This window comes from Sciurus carolinensis, chromosome 4, assembly GCF_902686445.1.
Source record: "Sciurus carolinensis chromosome 4, mSciCar1.2, whole genome shotgun sequence".
Lineage (NCBI taxonomy): Eukaryota > Metazoa > Chordata > Mammalia > Rodentia > Sciuridae > Sciurus > Sciurus carolinensis.
The window spans coordinates 168,237,409-168,254,435 of record NC_062216.1 but is presented as its reverse complement, the minus strand read 5'-3'; the positions used below and the strand labels follow the sequence as shown (position 1 = coordinate 168,254,435).

The window sequence follows — 17,027 nt, the reverse complement described above, 5'->3', positions numbered from 1 at the left end:
ATCAGACACTCTGGGTGGTGAGGGGAGCCCACCTCCAGGTGATCCAGGCGAGAACCGCCAGGCGGGCACATGGGGAGACCTGCCCAAGGGAACCCCACCCTGGGAGTTCTCCCCTGCGGAGTCTGGGGCCTGACAGTTCCCAGGGCTGCGGGGGCAGAGTCTGGCCGTCCTGTAGGAGGGTCGAGTGCTCGTGGAGCATCAGCAAAGCAGAAAGCATTTCTGTGAGAGAACCTGTGGTTTAGAGTTTCCCCAGAGAGCGTTAGAGAACCACCAGGTGCACAGAGCACGTTGGACGTTTGCTCTGTTTTGTCCCCAATCAGACATCATTATAACTGCTCTATGAGGTGGAGTGGGATTAGCCCTTGAGCCCTTTCTTTGCTCTCCTGGCCTTGCCTCTTGGACCTCCTTCCAGAATTATTTTCCTCTAGAAAGGGCCCCAGTGAGGGTCTCCACTCCCCTGAGCTCTGTCTGAAGATGTCTTCCTCTTCTTGAAAGGCAGAGACACTGGGTGGACAATTATCATCTGCATATTTTCATATTTGATGCTGTTGTTTTCCAGGCCTCAGGCCTCTATGCTCGCTGCTGAGACATTTGCCTTCAGTCTAATATGCTTTCATTTGTAGGAAATTTGTCTCTTCTCTCTGGCTTATTTTAAAACCTTCTCTTTGATATTCTGCATCACCATGATGGATCCACTTTTTAAACAAACAAAAATAAAGTCTCTTGCTTAGGTTTTATTTTGCTGCCTGAACTGAAATTCATGTCTTCTAGTAATTCTGGAAAATTCTCACCCATCATCTCTTTGGATAAAGACTCTCACCTCAGGCTCCATTCTGGCTTCAGGAACTCCAAGAGGATTTGCATAATTTCTTCTCACTCTGAACTTCTCCTCCCCTCTCTTACCTCCATTTCATAATTTTCCAAGTTTTTCTTCTGTCCTGCGTGCTGCGTCCCAGGAATCACCTCAGCTTCATCGCCTGGTGTGCCGATGGCCTTCTGAACCAATCTCCTGACTGTCCAACACACCCACCGAATCTCCCATTTCAGTTAGTATAATTTAATTTCTAGACATTCAGCTGAACTCTTTCCCTATCTCTCTGACTACTTTCAGAGTCTGTTTTTCCTTGTCTACATTCTCATTTAAAAAATTTCCTTAACAATTGTTTAACTTTCTTTTATTCCTGATCATTCAGACATCTGAAATCGTTTGATCCAGTGTTTCACGTGAGGCTTCTGTGGATCCTGACTCACGCTGGGTGCCTGACTTCCTCCCACACCCACGCCTCTGAAGGTCTGGCACAGCACAGCGGCTCTCTCCTCTCCCACCCTCGTTCTTCCCTCCACGCTCACGGCTGAACCACACTCCCAGCCTCGCCTGCAGCTGAACGTGGCCACGTACGTGCCTGCCTCCCGTCCAATAGGGCCTGTGGAAATGTTGGGCACCATTTCCAGGCTGGACCACAGACCATCCCACGTGATGCTCCATGCTCTTCCCCTTCCTCAGTGACCTTGCTACCACTCCAGACGTCACTCAGCAGCAAACACCGCTGGAACTCAAGGCCGGACCTGCCGCAGCAGCCAGCGAGCCCTGCTTAGCTACTTCCCGGCCCACCGTGTGGCCCAAATTGACCTCTCATTACAGTGATGCCATGAGTTAGGTCTACAGGTAAAATCTTTGTGGGGCTTAGCTAAGTCAAGGGTGCTTATCACATCTGGGTCACGGAGCCCAAGGAACCCACTGAGAAAGGTTCCCTCCTGCCCTGTGTCTCTTAACCCTGGGCCAGGTCCTGTGCTGGCCACTTGACTACTCGAGAAGTTCCCAGGTTTGGGGTCATGGATGTACACAGCTAACCCTGAGACGAAAGAGTGATGGCCACCGTGTCTGAGGGTAGGTGCCGTCACTCAGGAGGTGACGCGCTCAGGTTGAGGTCCCAGGGCCTGGGTGGGTCTCTGCCTGAGAGGGGGATCCTGTGGTCCAGAGCATCAGAGAGGGAGAAGCAGGTAGGACTTGCCCCAGGTGGAGCAGGCAGGAATCCCGAGGGCAGCCCAGGGGCATGCTCTGGAGGGCTGGCAGGACATCGAGGGCTGCCCCATGCCAGAAAACCTCATCTTACAACTGGCAGGGACACATAGCCTGGCGAGGCCGGCACCCTCTGTGCAGACATGTCAAGAGGCCGTCCAGCCTCTCTCGGCTGCAGGGGTTCCTCTATCAGCTGGAGGGTCACCTTCTTACCACACTGACATTCCCAGGACAGGGTCTTCGTACACCCTCCTCTGCCTCTCTCGGCAGCCTAAGGGGAAGTCACCAGTCCCTGCTGACAAGGCCAAGGGCTGTAACGGGCCGCTGCTGGGATGTGGCCCGGCTGTGACTGCAGATGGTGTCCACCTGGCTGGGCTGCAGAGACAGCTGTTTGTCCAAACGCCGATCTCGTTTGTTATTAGCCTCAGTGAGTCGACTGACAGCAAAGGGGACTGAGCTGGAGAACGTGGGGGGCCCATGCCATCGCGCGAAGGCCTCGTCTGCCAAGACTGGGCCTTTCCAGAGAGTGGGGTTCTGTTCCAAGCCTGGGAGTGGAACCCCTCCCTGCCTGTGTCCAGCCCGTCCTGTCCCACCCCACAGGTTTTGGACTTCCATCCCCACGATCTCGCCAGCTAATGCCCTCCCTCCCGCTCCTAGTTTCTGTGAAACCATGTGTTGCTTAACAAGGACCCACTGCGAAGGACCAGCTGAGAAGCCACAAGCTGCACTCGGACAGGAGGAGACTCCTGACTATTTTTTTGCTGGCAGGCCCTTGGGAGAACAAACTCCAACTCTGAGCCCTGGTCCAATCTCTCGGAACACTTACGGGTGATTTGGCATCGTCTTAGACCCGTCCTATCATTGGCTCTCTCTCTCTTTTAAAAAAATCCCTAATTTATGTGACCGAAGGCCTTGTCAGGGCCTCTAACAGAGCGTGGCTCTTCTCTGGCATCTGTTAAATCTGTGGTGCTGAAAGTCTCTGCACAGGGCTGTTTACCTTCCAGAAGGGAACAGTCAGACTCCTGGAGACAGGACCCCATGGCTAATTCTGTTTCCTGCAGAAATGCTGACAGAACGGGAGGGGGACAACCCTTCCAGGCACCATCTTGCAAAGTCGTCACAATTGGGTCTGGATTTGCCATCTCAATACCTTCTAGTAGAGCATCGTTCAGGCGATTTCCTCACTGTGCAAACATCATAATGTGACCTTACACAAACCTGGACGGTGTAGCCCACCACACGTCCCGGCTTCACGGTCCAGTCTCCTCACACGTATGGTCCGTCATTGACCCTGTGTGTCCTGCCTCTGTGGTGACCACTCTGTGACCCCTCCAAAACTGCTGCTCAGCCCCCTCAGGCTTCCTAGAGGCCCCCGGCAGCAGACTCCGGGCCTGTCTTTCAGGAACTCCTGTGGTGTCTCTGCTTTAGACTGGATGTGTCCTCCATGCCAAAAAACTACAAATCGAGGCCCAAATTCACCGTGTGATGGTACCAAGAGGCCTTTGGGAGGTGATGAGGGTTGGAAGAGGTCTGGAGAGTGGTGTCCCCATGGGGGGTGCTTAATGTCCTCGAAGAACAGCAGGAGACCTGAGCCCACTTTCTCTCCTCTTGGGCCCATAAAGAGGGCCTGCGAGGACACAGAGAGGGGGCACCACCTGAAGCCAGAAGCTTGTCAGGAACACAGCTGCTGCCTGAGAGTGCCCACGGCTGCCGTCACGGCCACCAGAGCCAACAGAGACAGCAGGGGGCTTCAGACTCAGGCCAACTTGGGGGGTCCCAGAGGAGGGTGGAAGGACAGCTCACTGCACCCTGAGGCTCAGGGAAGGCTCCAGAGAGCTGTGTGTCCAGGACAGTGAGGTGCTGGGGGCTCATGCAGGATGGGTGCCAGGCCTGGAGGTGTGACAGACAGCCCAGGGCAGCAGAGAGGAGCAGGGACCATGTCACCGAGAGAGGTTCAGCCAGCTTAGGACAATCCCTGAATGACAGGCTGAGACATCTGTGCTTCCTTCCGGAATGGTGTAGCCCCCGCCCCACCCCGAGCCCATCACCCACCCAGAGTGAAATGCCAAGCAGAGCTGCAGGATCAGGAGGCGGGTGGCAGGGAAGGCAGCGGCCACCTGACCCGACCCTGGCCTCTCTGCAGGAAGCACTCAGTGAGAGAAGAGCCCAGAAACTGCAGGGCGGCCTTACCAGGAAGCCGCCTCCGAGAGGAAGGTCACTGGACGGATGGTGCCTGCTCGCACTCAGGCCAGGGCTGCTGGGCAGCCAGGGTCTCTGGAGAAACGTCCACGTAGAAGCCCACCATCTCTGGCTCCCTCCTGCCCCACACTCCTCGGGACATAAATCCCAGTGCGAAGAGGAGGCCCAAAGGGTCCTGAGGCTGTGTCCCACCCAGGAGGGCTCCAGACCGTCCACTTCCCCTCTGAGCCTCCACTTCCTTCTGCACAAAAGCAACCCCCTCCCGGCCGGCGTGAGGATGAGGGGGCCCCAGGCACAGTGAAAATGTCCAAGGGACGTCCGGTCCTCCACACCCAGCCCTGCGGCTCCACCTCTCCTCTCCCTCCCTCTGGCTCGGCCTGGCTCCTTCTGCAGCCTTCCCTGTGCCAGGCCCCAGGCAGAGGGGGGTTCAAGGGCGAGTCTGTTCTGCCCCTCCCCGGAGAAGCACGTGGCGGGACTGGTGGGCCTGAGACCCCAGGAAAGTCCAAGGGAGGCCCTGCCAAAGCACCCAGGGCCTCCCCTGCCTCAGCCATGGTGCCGCACTGGCACCACAGCCCAGAGCCTGGGCAGTGAGCCTCCAGAAACATGGCCACTGGCCCCCCGTTCCGCCCGCGTGGCAGTCTGCAGCTCTGCCCCAGAGGTGAGCAAATATGGTAGCCTAGGCGGACACAGCTCCACCCTCGGAGCCCGTGGAGGCAGAAAACCTGGCTCAGTCCTTCCTGGTTGTGCGACCTTGATCAACAGAGTCCCCTGTCCTCCGCCTCCCCATCTGCAGAGTGGGAGCCATCATTGCCTCCCTCCAGGGTGGCCGCGGAATGAAATGAAATATCACAAGTGGGAGAAAGAGCCTCCTCACATTATGCACAGTACGTAACAAACCTTGATTGGAATGACTGACTATTCAGCACGATTCTAATTTTTTCCATTAAATACTCTGCAAATATTTGTGAGGTAAATTTTATTCTCACCCCGCAACCTAGCCTGCCACCACCCGCACCTGGCTCTGTGCAGCTCGGCACACACCTGCTCACCCTCCAGCGCTCCGCCCACGTAGCCCTGCAGTTTACTTTTCCACGAATTCACAGTGAGTTGAAGACATTGGTGCGCTTTCCCCAAACGCTTCGGCATTCGCTGTTTCTGATGTGAAGTTAGACAGTGGAAGGCCGGCGTCTTGTAAGGCTCTGGCTGCATTTTGACAAAAGCTTACACCTGAGTACCACAAAGTGCTATCAGAATAAAGGACATTACTAGCCAGGTGCCGTGGCGCACACCTGTCATCCCAGCAGCTCAGGAAGCTGAGCAGGAGGATCACGGTTCAAAGCCAGCCTCAGCAACTTGGCGAGGCCTTAAGTAACTCAGCAAGACCCTGTCTCCAAAAAAAAGAAGGGCTGGAGATACGATTCAGTGGTTAAGTGCCCCCTGGTTTCAATCCCCAGGGCAAAAAGAAAAGAATAAATGATGTTTCTTATAAACATCTGGAAGCTTCATCAAACCTCTTCCCAGACAGCTCTGCCTGAGCACCAGAGGGCAACCACTATTCTGAGGGGGTTTCTCTTACAGATTGATTTTGCCCTTTCTAGATTTTCACATGATACCTAGGACTTGATTTCATAGCACAGAACAAAATGTCCTTGTATCAGTTCATGGATGTTAGAAAATTGCCCCAAATTCAGCAGCTGAAAAAACACCTTTATAATTTCACAGTTTTGTGGCCAGAAACCAGGATGAGGGGTGAGCAGATCCTCTGGCTGCGGTTTCATCCGAGGCTCAACCAGGAGGGATCCGCTTCCCAGCTGCTCAGGGAGTGTGGGCAAGATTCACTCTGGAGGCCGTTGGACTAGGGGCCTCGGGCCTCACTGGAGGCTGGCTGGAGGGAGGCGTCTCTCAAGTCCCCCACCGTGGGCTTCTCCCCGGCAGCTCCCAGCACAGCCAGAGCTCCCCCCAGAGCAGGAGTGGGCCAGCAAGAAGGAAGCGGACTCTCTGTCACCTACACTCAGAGGGGACACCCATCGCGCTGACAGACTCTGTTCTTTGGAAGGGAGTCAGTGGGTCCTGCCGGCAAGCCCGGGAGGGGGCCAGGCAGGCACAGGTTCCAGGAGCTGGTGCCGCTGTGAGCCTCTGAGAAGCTGGCTTCTCGTCCCTGGGTGGGGCGTCTCGCACCCCCAGGTCTGCCCACCATCAGCAGGGAACAACACCCTGCGCCCCCTCTACACCCGTCTGGCCAGGGGAAGTGACCACTGTGACAGGCATTGGCTCATGTCCCCCATGTGGCCTCCTGGTGGGAAGATGCCCCTGACCACAGGGAGGGACGCTGGCCCAAAGCTGACAGAGGCCCTGAGGGCCCGACTAGCCCCTCCCACGCCGGAAGGCGTGCCCCCCACTCAGCAGCACACGCCTGGGGGGACCAGAAGCCTCCAGCCTGGCGCTCTCTACATCTGGGAGGGTGCTCCCCGTTTTCAGCACATCGTCCCTGACTGTCCTAGCGGGGGTCGCCCTGGGCTGTCAGCAGTCAAGGGCCAGATGGCAGGACTGGAACCCAAGGCACAGGAGAATGAAGGGACAGTGCACAGCACACTTCAGGGCCCAAGGAGAGGGAGCATCCTTCCCATGGAGGGGAGGGGACCCTGCCTGAGGTGCTGCCTGCCCAGCGCTGCAGCCTAGGGCAGGGGCCAGGGGAGAGGACAGAGATGGGGGTGGAGGAGGGCAGACAGACACAGAGACCCCAGCGTCTGGATGCAGATGGACAAGAAAAGACGCTACAAGGAAGTAGAGCAGGGGCCCAGACTCCCTGCCTCCCACCTGCACCTGCAGGGGAAGCACAGACCTCAGCCCCCCACCCCCAGGGTGCTGGCCCCGAAGGTAAGGAGACCCTGCCGAGCTGAGCAGGCGCAGTAGCTGCATGTGGCTGGCCAGGTGCCAGCCTGCTGGGAAGAGGGCCCAGCCTCGAGCCAGGGCCACCTGCATCCGGCGCACAGCACGTGTGGAGGAGGCTCCGCTCTGGCCCTCCGGGGAGCGCAGGGAGACATGTGCCCCAGTTCTCTAGCCTGTCAATCACTGGGTGTTTCCCCAGGGCCATCCCACCCAGGGGTTTGCCTCATGCTGTGACCAGGCATCAGAAGCAGAGTCCCTGCCCTGCCAAACCCACGCCCTGGGGCCTGGGACCCTGGGGACTGTGGCCTGCTTCTCCCTCCCTCCTCTGCAAGCCCTCTGAGCCCTCCTTTGGGCTTCTGGAAATAAGTCAGCAAGTCTAGACACAGTGGAAGTCACAACCCTCCACCCCAGCCCCCCAGGCAAGCAGACAAGAGCAAGCTAAAGAGAGGAGGGGAACAAAAAGAGAAAAATACAAAATCCGGGAGGCCCAGGAACCTGTCTAATCCATCCCAGCACCTGAAAGTGAGGCTGAGTGGGAACTTGGGACAGTCAGACACTGTGGGAACAACATGGCTTTCCTCAGAAAATGAACTTGGCATCCACCCCCAGTCCAGCAATGCCACCTGGTGATGCACACCAAGGAAGAGAAAGCAGGGACCTGAGCAGATCTGCACACCCAAATGCACAGCAACACTGCTCACAACAGCCGAAAGGTGGAAGTCCCCAAGGTGCCCGTCAACAAACAGAAAAACAATATGGCCTGCACACACCGTGGAATAGTACTCAGCCCTTAAAAGGAAGGAAACTCTGATACAGGCTGCAACCTAGATGACCCTCCAGGACACTGCAGAGCAAAACCCTCCCGTCACAAAAGGAAAACTCCCGAGGGTCCACTGTGCGAGGTACTTGGAATTGACAGAGAAAGAATGGTGGCTGCCAGGGGCTGGGATGGAAATGGAGAGTTGGTGTTTAGAGGCTGCACTTTCAGTTCAGGGAGGGGAAAAGGTTTTGCAACAGGCAGCGGTGATGACAGCGTGACACCATGAATGTGCTCAATGCAGCAGAACCGTGCACTTAAACTGGTTGAGGAGAAGCTGTTGTGTATATTTTTACATAATAAAAATTATAGCCGGGTGTCATGGCGATTGTCTGTAATCCCAGCAATTCGGGAGGCTGAGGCAGGAGGACGGCAATTTCAAAAAAGAACTTAGGAGGTTCTCAGCAACCTAGCAAGACTCTGTCTCAAAATAAAAAATAAAAACAAAAGGACTGGACATGTAGCTCAGTGGTTAAAGTGCCCCTGGATGAAATCCGAGTACCATAAATTAATTAACCAAATAAATAAGAATAAAAAACACACATGGCTAATTTTTTAAAAAGTGAAGCGCTAAGCATCTGCCCAGGGTGGGATCAAGTGGAGGTGCACAGAAGTTTCTCTGGACAGCAGTACCTGGTCAGGGCCTTGAAGGGGGAAGAGCCCAGCAGAGGCAGGAGCACTGTCGAAGTCCCTGGTGGTGGGTAGGGTCCAGCGCCCCAGGGCCCTGCAGACCTCGCACAGGTCCCAGGGGCCGTGGCGCCACAGTGGCAGGGTCACATGGCGTTGCTCCTTGACGCCCTGCACCCAGGACTCAGGGTGGGATGGGTTTGTGGAGGGACAGGCCGGGAGTCCGCAAGCCGTGCCCCAGGAGGAACGTTCAGGTGTGGGGCGAACGGCCGGGCCAGCTCTGCTCTCTGTCCGGCTGGCCGGATTTAGCAGAGACGAACACAGCAGAACACAGGACGGTCAGTTAAATCTGAATTTGAGATGCAACAAATAACTTGTGAGTGTAAGCACGTCTCCATAGCGTGGAGACATATTTGCACTGAAAATTATTGGTGATTTATCAGAAATTCGATTTTAACTGTGTCCAGTGTCTTATCTGGTTACCCTGCTCTTATCTGAAAGGGTCACCACTGCCTTTGCAGGGCTCTCTTCTTGTTGTCCTGCAGGTCTCCCCAGCTAGGCCTCCCCTGGCCATCAGGCAGAAGGACCCCTTTCAGTCACTCCCGGTCACTTCCAGCTCCAGTGCCTTGTCGGCCTCGCAGGCCGAGATGACCCAGCTCCTGTGTCTGTCTGCTTTCTTATCTGTCCCTCTCTGAGGTGGGCTCAGCAAGCCCAGGGCCTGTCCCCAGTACCTAGTAGGTACTCAACTAATATTGACTGAAAGGTGACAGGGCTGTGTCCCAGAGGGTCAGCCTCTCGCCCAGCAAGGGGACGAGGTCAGTACAGGCCACTGTGCACTGGCCACTTCTGCCCACCCAGCCTCTCCCACTGACTGAGGCTCAGGGCTGACGAGGGGCCTCTGTCCCGCCCCTCCCCGCAGGGCCAGCCTGCTGTCCACAGATTCCGCGCAGCCCGCTGCCATGGCAACTGCAATCGGAGGTCAGGCGCTGGAAACCAGAGGGCGCCTCCCTCCCACAACGCCATCATAGCCAGAACCCGGCTCTCGCCACGGCCCTCTCCGCGCGGTTCTGCGTAATGGCACATACGTGAATACCTGACGCGCAGGGTTTACTGGTTAACATTCATGAATTCAGGTCCAGACAGGGGGCTGATGGCGGAAGGCGCCCTCTCCTCAATGTTCTCGGGCTGGTTTTCTTTAAGCCAGTCTCTCTCCTGGGCAGGTGCTTGCTTTAATCCCATTACTAATGGGTGAGGGAGAGGAAAACGCCCAGGCCCTGCCCTGGGGGCCCTGGTGGCCTTGGGGAGGGCTGGACACCTGCTCCCGGCCCTGAGGTGGCGGAGTGGCAGGGGTCACCCTGGCCTCCCCCACCGTGGGCATTGCTATGACCAAACACCTGCCGACTTGGGGAGGAACGTTCGGCCCTGGATGGGGGGTGGGCGCCACAACTCGCGGCCTGAGGCTTGGCTTCCTGGCAGGAGGAGGAGGCGGTCAGACCCGGCAGCCAGGCAGCCGGGCAGCGGCCGGAACAGAGCCAGGGCGTGCCCAGCGGCCTGCGTCCTCCAGCTAGGCCACCCCCTCGCAGTCACGCCTCCTCCCATAGTCCATGCAGGTTACTAGGCCATCGAGGGAGGAGTCCACCCAACCCCGGGATCTACTACTTTCCCAATCCCCGCCGCCCACCCTGGCTGCACAGGCGATAAGCCCTCCACACGTGAGGCTTTGGGGACATTCCAGATCCAAACCATGCACCTCCCCAGCCTGTTTCCTCAGGTGGAAAAGTGAGAGGGTTTTCAATCCCTCTCCTTCCAAAACAGCCACGCAACGGACATTTCCCGGGACTCTGGGCCTGGGGAGGGATCATGGTCGCTGTCCTTGGGGTGGCCAGTCAGTTGGGAAACACGATAGCGCTGTGGGAGAGGGAGTAGGAAGTTGGGAAAGAGTTGGGACAGGATCCGACACTCTGCCAGAGCGCTGGGCCCCCTGTCACGCGGAGCCAGGCCTGGGCCCAGGGAGGCACCAGGCACTCGCTGACTCCTCAACGGTGTGGGAAGGAGCTGCAGGCAGCCGGCCAGGTTCTCGGTGGCCTCAGCAGCCGGCCAGCTCAGGACCCACAGCAGCGTCCACCTCCCGCAGTAACGGAGAAGAAAGAAGCTGAGGGTCTCTCGGCCAGGCGGGCCCTGTACACCCGGCAGCCAGGCGGAGCCACAGCTGCCAAGCACAGTCGGGGGACAGCCAGGAAAGGCCTGGAGCCCAGGAGGGAAGTCGGCTGGAGTAGAGGTGTGGGTGGGCAGCAGCACCTGGAGGCCCTCAGAGCCCGGGAGAGGCTGGACTCTGGGAAAGGCCGCCCAGGAGGGGCCTGGCCTCAGGTGCTGCAGAGCAAGGTGGGGAGGAAGGAGAGGGCCCCAAGAAGGAAGGCAGGGTCCCGGTGACAGTCACCTCCACAGGGCTCGCGGGGTGAGCCACAGAGCGCGGGTGCACAGGAGTCAGCAGTGACAGGGGAGAAGGAGACTCAGGAGCTCAGAGCAGGGGCAGGAGCCCAGGGGGTGGGCAGCCAGAAGCCCCTGGTCACTGGTGTCCCCAGGACAGTGGGGAGCCTCAGCTGGCAGCCAGGCAGAGGCGGGAGCAGAGGAGGCTCAGAGCCTTGCTCAGCAGAAGGTGCAGCGCCAGGGCGCAAGCCAGGGGCTCGGCCATCAGCCTTGGGCGCCCCTCTCTCCTCGGTCTGCTCCCCACCCAGCCATGCCCCTGGACCTCTCCCGTCCACCAGCTACGTGGCTCTGGTCCAGCCCACACTGCCGCCTTGGCCGCAGCACCAGGCCTAAGCTGGCAGTCCTGTGGGGCGTTGCTGGGGCCATTTTCCAGAAGAGGCTACAGCCCTGTCTCCCCCTCGGCCCAGAGAGCCACGGCCCAGCCCCGCTCGTCCTGTCCCGTCCTGCGTCCCGCCACTCCTCCGTCCCACGGGATCATGGGCTCCCGCCCAGGCTAGGCCCTCGGAGGGCCACGTAAGCCAAGCTCTGGGAGGCCGCCTCACAAATCCCACACTGGACACAAATCCCACCACTCAGTGCCACCATGGCCCCGTGTGAGGAAGACCAGACCCCAAAGCAGCTAAGGGGCAGAAGGACAAGATGGGGTGCAGGAGCAAAAGGCAGAAGAGGGGCTGCCTAGCATGTGGGCTCAGGGCAAGGAGAGGGTGGAGGGCCTGGGTCTGGCAGGACACATGGGAGGCAGCATGACAGTCCAGGGCCATGCAGGGTGATAAGGCCTAGGGGACAGCAGCCAGAGGAGAGAGCAGGGAGGGGCCGTGTCCAAGGGGGCGGGACGGGGGAGTCGAGGCCACACCCAGGTCTCCAGGGAGGTGCTTTCTGAAGCCCGGGGGCCCAGGAGGGACACAGGTGTCCGGCAGGAGATGTCCAGCAGGTCTGCCCCGAGGGGACGGGAGAGAGACAGCTGGAGGTGTGGGGCTTGCCGGGAACCGTCGGCGGTGGCACACACCTGAGCAGCTTCGCAGGAGGGAGGCTGGGGACGCAGAGCCGCTGGTCCAGGGGCCTGCTCTCACACCAGGGCCGTGGCCTGCTCTGCAGAAGGGCCTGCTTTGCCTCGGTTTCCTCATCTGAAATGCCAGGGGAAGATCCCTCTCCGGACCCAGCGGGCCTGTCTCACAGACCCATGGCCCAGCGGGTGTTGGTGCAGGCACACCCACATGCAGGCACATGGGACCACAGACCCTCACACGGGAAGCGCATAGTGTCCAGCCACTGGACCTGCCTCCACAGGGAGGCAGGTGCCTAAGGTACAAAAGGCCAGGCAGGGAGCACAGGCCTCTGTACTCTGACATTCAAGTCACCAGACCTTGACCTCTTGCTGAAGAGGAGGGAAGAGACTCACCGCCCCAGGGGGTGAACAGGAGGAAAGGAATTCTGGGTCTCGCTGCCCAGAGCACATTCCCTCCTGCCGGCGTCTGCGTACATCTGCTTCCTTGGCCTTTCCCCCTCTCCTACTTGCAGGCTGTGGCACAGAGACCACCCATCCCCGGATCCTAGAGTGAACTCATGACTCAGGACTGGCCAATCTGAATGATGTCCCCATGGCCTGGAACCCAGTCAGCCCCCAGTGAAGCTGAATGAGATGCCTCCCCCAGGACGTGCCAGGCCGTCTGGACAGACTTATTCACCCAGGGCCAGTGCACAGACCCAGGTGGCTGGTGGCCTCTAGGAGAGGAGGGAAGCAAACGCAGAAGCCCAGCCAAGAAGTAGAGAGGGACTGCATCCTAGTGACACATCAGAGTCCCTGATCCAGCCACACCTGAAGCCAGCCCTATCTCTGTGCTTTTCATAACTTGAGTCTCTAAGTTATTTCCTTCTTTTTCTTTTCTCCCTCCCTGTCTCTTCCTTCCTCCTTCGTGCTTCCCCTCTCTTTCACTCTTTAGCCCATATGAACTGGGTTTTCATCTTTTGCAGCCAAGATGCTAATATGAATTCAGAAAACAGAGCCAAAGGTGAGGAGATTGGCTTCCCGTGACCCCTCACCCTAGGTCTCAGCCACACCAGCAGAGAACGGGAGCCACTCTGACTCCTCCCCAGCCCCATGGTCCCCACTCACACCCCAGCCACGAGAGGGACCTGCCATAGGGCATCTCTCTAGGTCCCTGATACCCGGGGCCACACGCCTCTCCCTGGGAGACGCCCCTCTAAGGAAAGAAGAGCCGAGACACAGGGAGAAAGTCCTAAATAGGTATCTGGGTTTTATTCAAAACAACACTGCTGGAGTGGCCGCTTGGTCTCCACGGCTGGGCCGTCTGAGCCAGCAGGGACCAGCGCCATCAGCAACTAGAAGGGAGGTTCATTCACACCATAGAAACTGTACAGTGACGGGGGTGCTGCAGCCACAGTGGCCGAGCCAGCCGAGGGCTTCCTGGAGGAGGTGACCTCTGCCTCCTCCCCAGGCCCCGGCTTGGCTCTGGCTCTGCCAGGAACATTGATTATTGCACAAAGACAAAAAGAGTCATGTGTGTCTGGGCTGAACAGTGGCTTCTGAGGCCTCAAGCCCTTACACAGCGCAGCAAAGGGGCTGGAGCGCAGGCTCCAGGAGGAGGGGCAGGGAACGGGCAGGCAGGCTGCTACTGTGCTTGGTCCTGCTTCCGCCGGCCACCTGGGGCCGAAGGCCACTGCCCGCCTGGTCCCAAGGTCCTCTCTGCAGATGCCAAGGGGCCCCAAAAAGGCTGGCAAACAAACAACTTCAAGGGTGTTGGCACCTGGTCCCTGTCCTCACCACAGCCAGGCCAAAGTGGAGGAGGGCAAGTTTGTGCTTTTGTGAGGGACACAGCCCCAGGTCACAGAGTTGGAGAGGGAGGAGGGACCGTTTGCCCAACCCACTTCCATCTCGGCTTGTTCAGGCCAGTGCTTCACAGCTTCCTGGTCCCTTGGTCCCCTGACACCCACAGGAATGAGGCCAAACACCAGGAATCGGCAGTAGGGACCATCCCGGAACCAGCTCCGGAGCCAAGCTTCTCTGCCTCTGGGTCCAGCTGTTCCCATCTTCTCCTATGCCCTGCTGTGCTGGCCCTGGCCTCTGCTCACGCCTGTCCCTTTGCCTAGAATGTCCTCCTCATGTGCCTGTTGTTGCAGGGTCACATGGTTCAGGGTAAAGGGATGGCTTCATATCAGACATGCCTAGGCGAAATCCCTGCCAGCCCCTGAGAACAGGTGATGCTGGAAAGTCTGCTAGGAGCGCCCACAGGGCTGCCCTGCAGATTAAACAAGAGGACAGAGGCTGGGCCCAGAAAACCGGAGGCCGTCAGGCAGCATCAGAACCTGTCCCCATGGAGGTCAGGCTGGATGCCCTGACCACTCATCTTTGAAACCCTGGGTGCTTTGCACAGCCTAGGTGTTTAGGTTCTGCCCTCCACTGGCTCTTCCAGGGACCCCAGCTTCTTCACAGCTTCCCCTCTGGGCCTGGGCTGCCTCAGTGCACAGGAGGCCCCGCGACTCGGCCGTAAGAAGGGCCTCCAGGCAACAGTGTCCCCGTCACCCACATCCTCCCCACTCTGCTACAGCACCCAGGCCCAAGGGTTCCTGCAGCAGCCTGGAGTTCCCCCGGAGCCTGTCGACGCAGCCCTCGGGAAGTCAACCTCTGTGAAGGGAGGGTTGGGGAGCAAGGACAAAGCCACCACAGCGGGGCCAATGTCAGCAGAGGCAAGGCCCCGACCGCTGAGCATCGCCTTTGCCAACCCTGCTGTGTTTCCACTGAGTCCGCAGACGCTGCTGCCGACACGTTCCCAATCGCCTTCCTTAAACTGACTTTCCATCGACTCACTTTTCAGAACTCAGCCTTGACCTAAGCAGTGCGCCTGTGAGATCATGGGTTCAACGTGTTATGTTTTTTCCTAATAAATAATGAAATAAATGCATAACTATTTAAACAAAAACACCCGTCCAGAACCCATTTGGGAAGCACTACTGTAGTGAAACCTGACCTGCAGCTTAGGGACAGTGAGACGGAGACCCAGGGACGGGCCACCAGGGAGTTGGAGGATATGGGTCTCCAGGTGACCCCACTTAAGGGTGAAGGAGGTGAAGGCAGGGAGGGGACTGGTCCCAAGGCCTGGGCAGGTGCCCCCCTACTTAGAATCCTGTGGGACCTGCTGTACTCTGAAGTCCACTAGGGCAGGGAGAGAGCTGCTCAGGGCGGGGTGATCACAACCTCCAGAAACGGCTGCAGCCTGGACCCAAGCGAAGGGCAGGTCCCCACACAACAAACCGCCCCAGTTCAGGGGCATCAGCCTGGACCAGGAGGGTGGACTTGACCCTTAAAATCTGCTCACTCCCCTGTCACCTGTCCTCTCTTAGCAGCTACCCTGCTCAGGGCCTTCCTGGGAGCAGAAACCTACCCCCCAAAGTGCTCACTGAGGTCACAACCTCACCTGGCACAAGGACCCCGGCCGGCCTTGGAGCTGCCCTCTACCCCACCCCTGCCCTAAGAAAATGTCTACCTGCCCCTGATTTTCTAAAGAAAACATCTAACCATTTGACTAAGAGGGTTAGTGTGCTCTGGGGTGTCTACAAAAGATCTCACAACAACAGGACAGTCAGAGGACAAGACAGACACCCCGACACTTGGGTGGTGGGGGGATCTTAGCAGCGTCTCTTCTTTAAAGGGAAAAAGTGCACCCTGAATCGCACCTCTTCTGGGCCTCTGAGCCCGGAGAATCCTCTCCAGCTACTCCCAACCCAGGGAGCCGCCCAAACCGCGGCCGCCATGCCCGGCCAGGACCCTCTGCCCTGGGGGCCCGGCCCCTGAGCAGCCTGGCCCGCGCCCCAACTTTAGCACTTTCTGGAATTCATAAGCTCTCAGTAAAAAAAATAAATATATATGTCTGTCTATGTATATCTATGCTGCATATGTATATGTATATGCGCTGGGGGCGCGCGCCGCGACCACCGCGGCGCCTCCTGGACCCCGGGCCGGGCCGGGGCGCCCCCGCGCCTCCGGGGTGGGACGAGTATTGCTGTCTGCTCCCTGGCTCCTGAGGTAAAGACGGTGAGACGGGGCGGGCGGGCGGCGATGGCGTCGCGCGGCCCCTGCGGCCCTCATCTCTTCCTCTTGCTCGCCGCGTCCGCCGCCTCCAGCTCCCCGGGCGGCGGCTGCGGTTCGGGCGCCGCGGGGCCGAGGCCCGGGGCGGGCTGCGCCCGGCGCGGCGGGTCCTTGCTGCGGTCCGCGGCCCACGAGGGGCTGCGCGCCAGGCCGCGGGCGAGCGCGGCGCGGGGCGCGGGGCGCGCGGCCAGGCTGCTGGTGCTGCTGAACTTGCGCGCGGGCGTGAGGCCGGGCGGCGGCGGCGCGGGCGGCGGGCAGAAGAGCGACGTGAGCGACAGGCTGCTGAGCGTCTCCGAGTGCTCGCTGCCCGCGCCGCCGCCGCCCGCGCCGCCGCGGCCCTCCTCGTCCGACGGGTCCATGGAGTCGTGCAGGGTGCAGCCCGGGCTGGTGGAGCCCCCGCTGCTGTGGCTGCGCTGGTGCGCCCGCAGCCCGCGCAGGCTGAACAGCCCGCGGCCCCGCAGGCTCAGCCGCCGGCGCGTGGCGGGCGACAGGCCAGCCCGCGGCCCCGCGGCCGGAACGGGCGGCCCCAGCGCGCGCCGGGGACTGTCGCTCAGGGTCAGGCTGTCCTCCAGCGTGGTCTGCAGGCTGCCCGCCGAGCTGCTGGGGCTGGCGTCCAGCGACGTGTCACTCACAGTGGCCTGCGGGGAGGGAGGAGGGGCTGGGGCCTTTGGAGTCCCCACAGCTGGAAGGGACTCATCCTCTGGCTCTGGCGCACAGCCCCTCCAACCCCTCAGAGGCCCGCGGGTCCCACCCTCAGCTTCGCCCTCGGCCACACCTGAGCTTCTGGGGGCTCTGGCAGTCACCACTGCATGGGGCACCCTGTCCCTCTGTCTCCCCTCAGTGGGCAGCCAGAGTCATCTTCTCAAACCCAAGTCAGTCCAGCC

General features: G+C 59.4%; 1 protein-coding gene across 5 annotated transcripts in view; it reads right to left on the bottom strand.

The window, feature by feature from the left end:
- Window positions 1-13,275: 13,275 nt before the first annotated feature.
- Window positions 13,276-17,027, bottom strand: part of Cacna1i (calcium voltage-gated channel subunit alpha1 I) — a 110,844-nt gene continuing 107,092 nt past the window's right edge. For all 5 annotated transcript variants that reach the window (XM_047549160.1, XM_047549157.1, XM_047549162.1 and 2 more), the window contains exon 37: window positions 13,276-16,781. In XM_047549160.1, coding sequence (XP_047405116.1) covers window positions 16,140-16,781 — 642 coding nt within the window. In that variant the 3' untranslated portion in view covers window positions 13,276-16,139. The remainder of the gene's footprint in view (window positions 16,782-17,027) is intronic.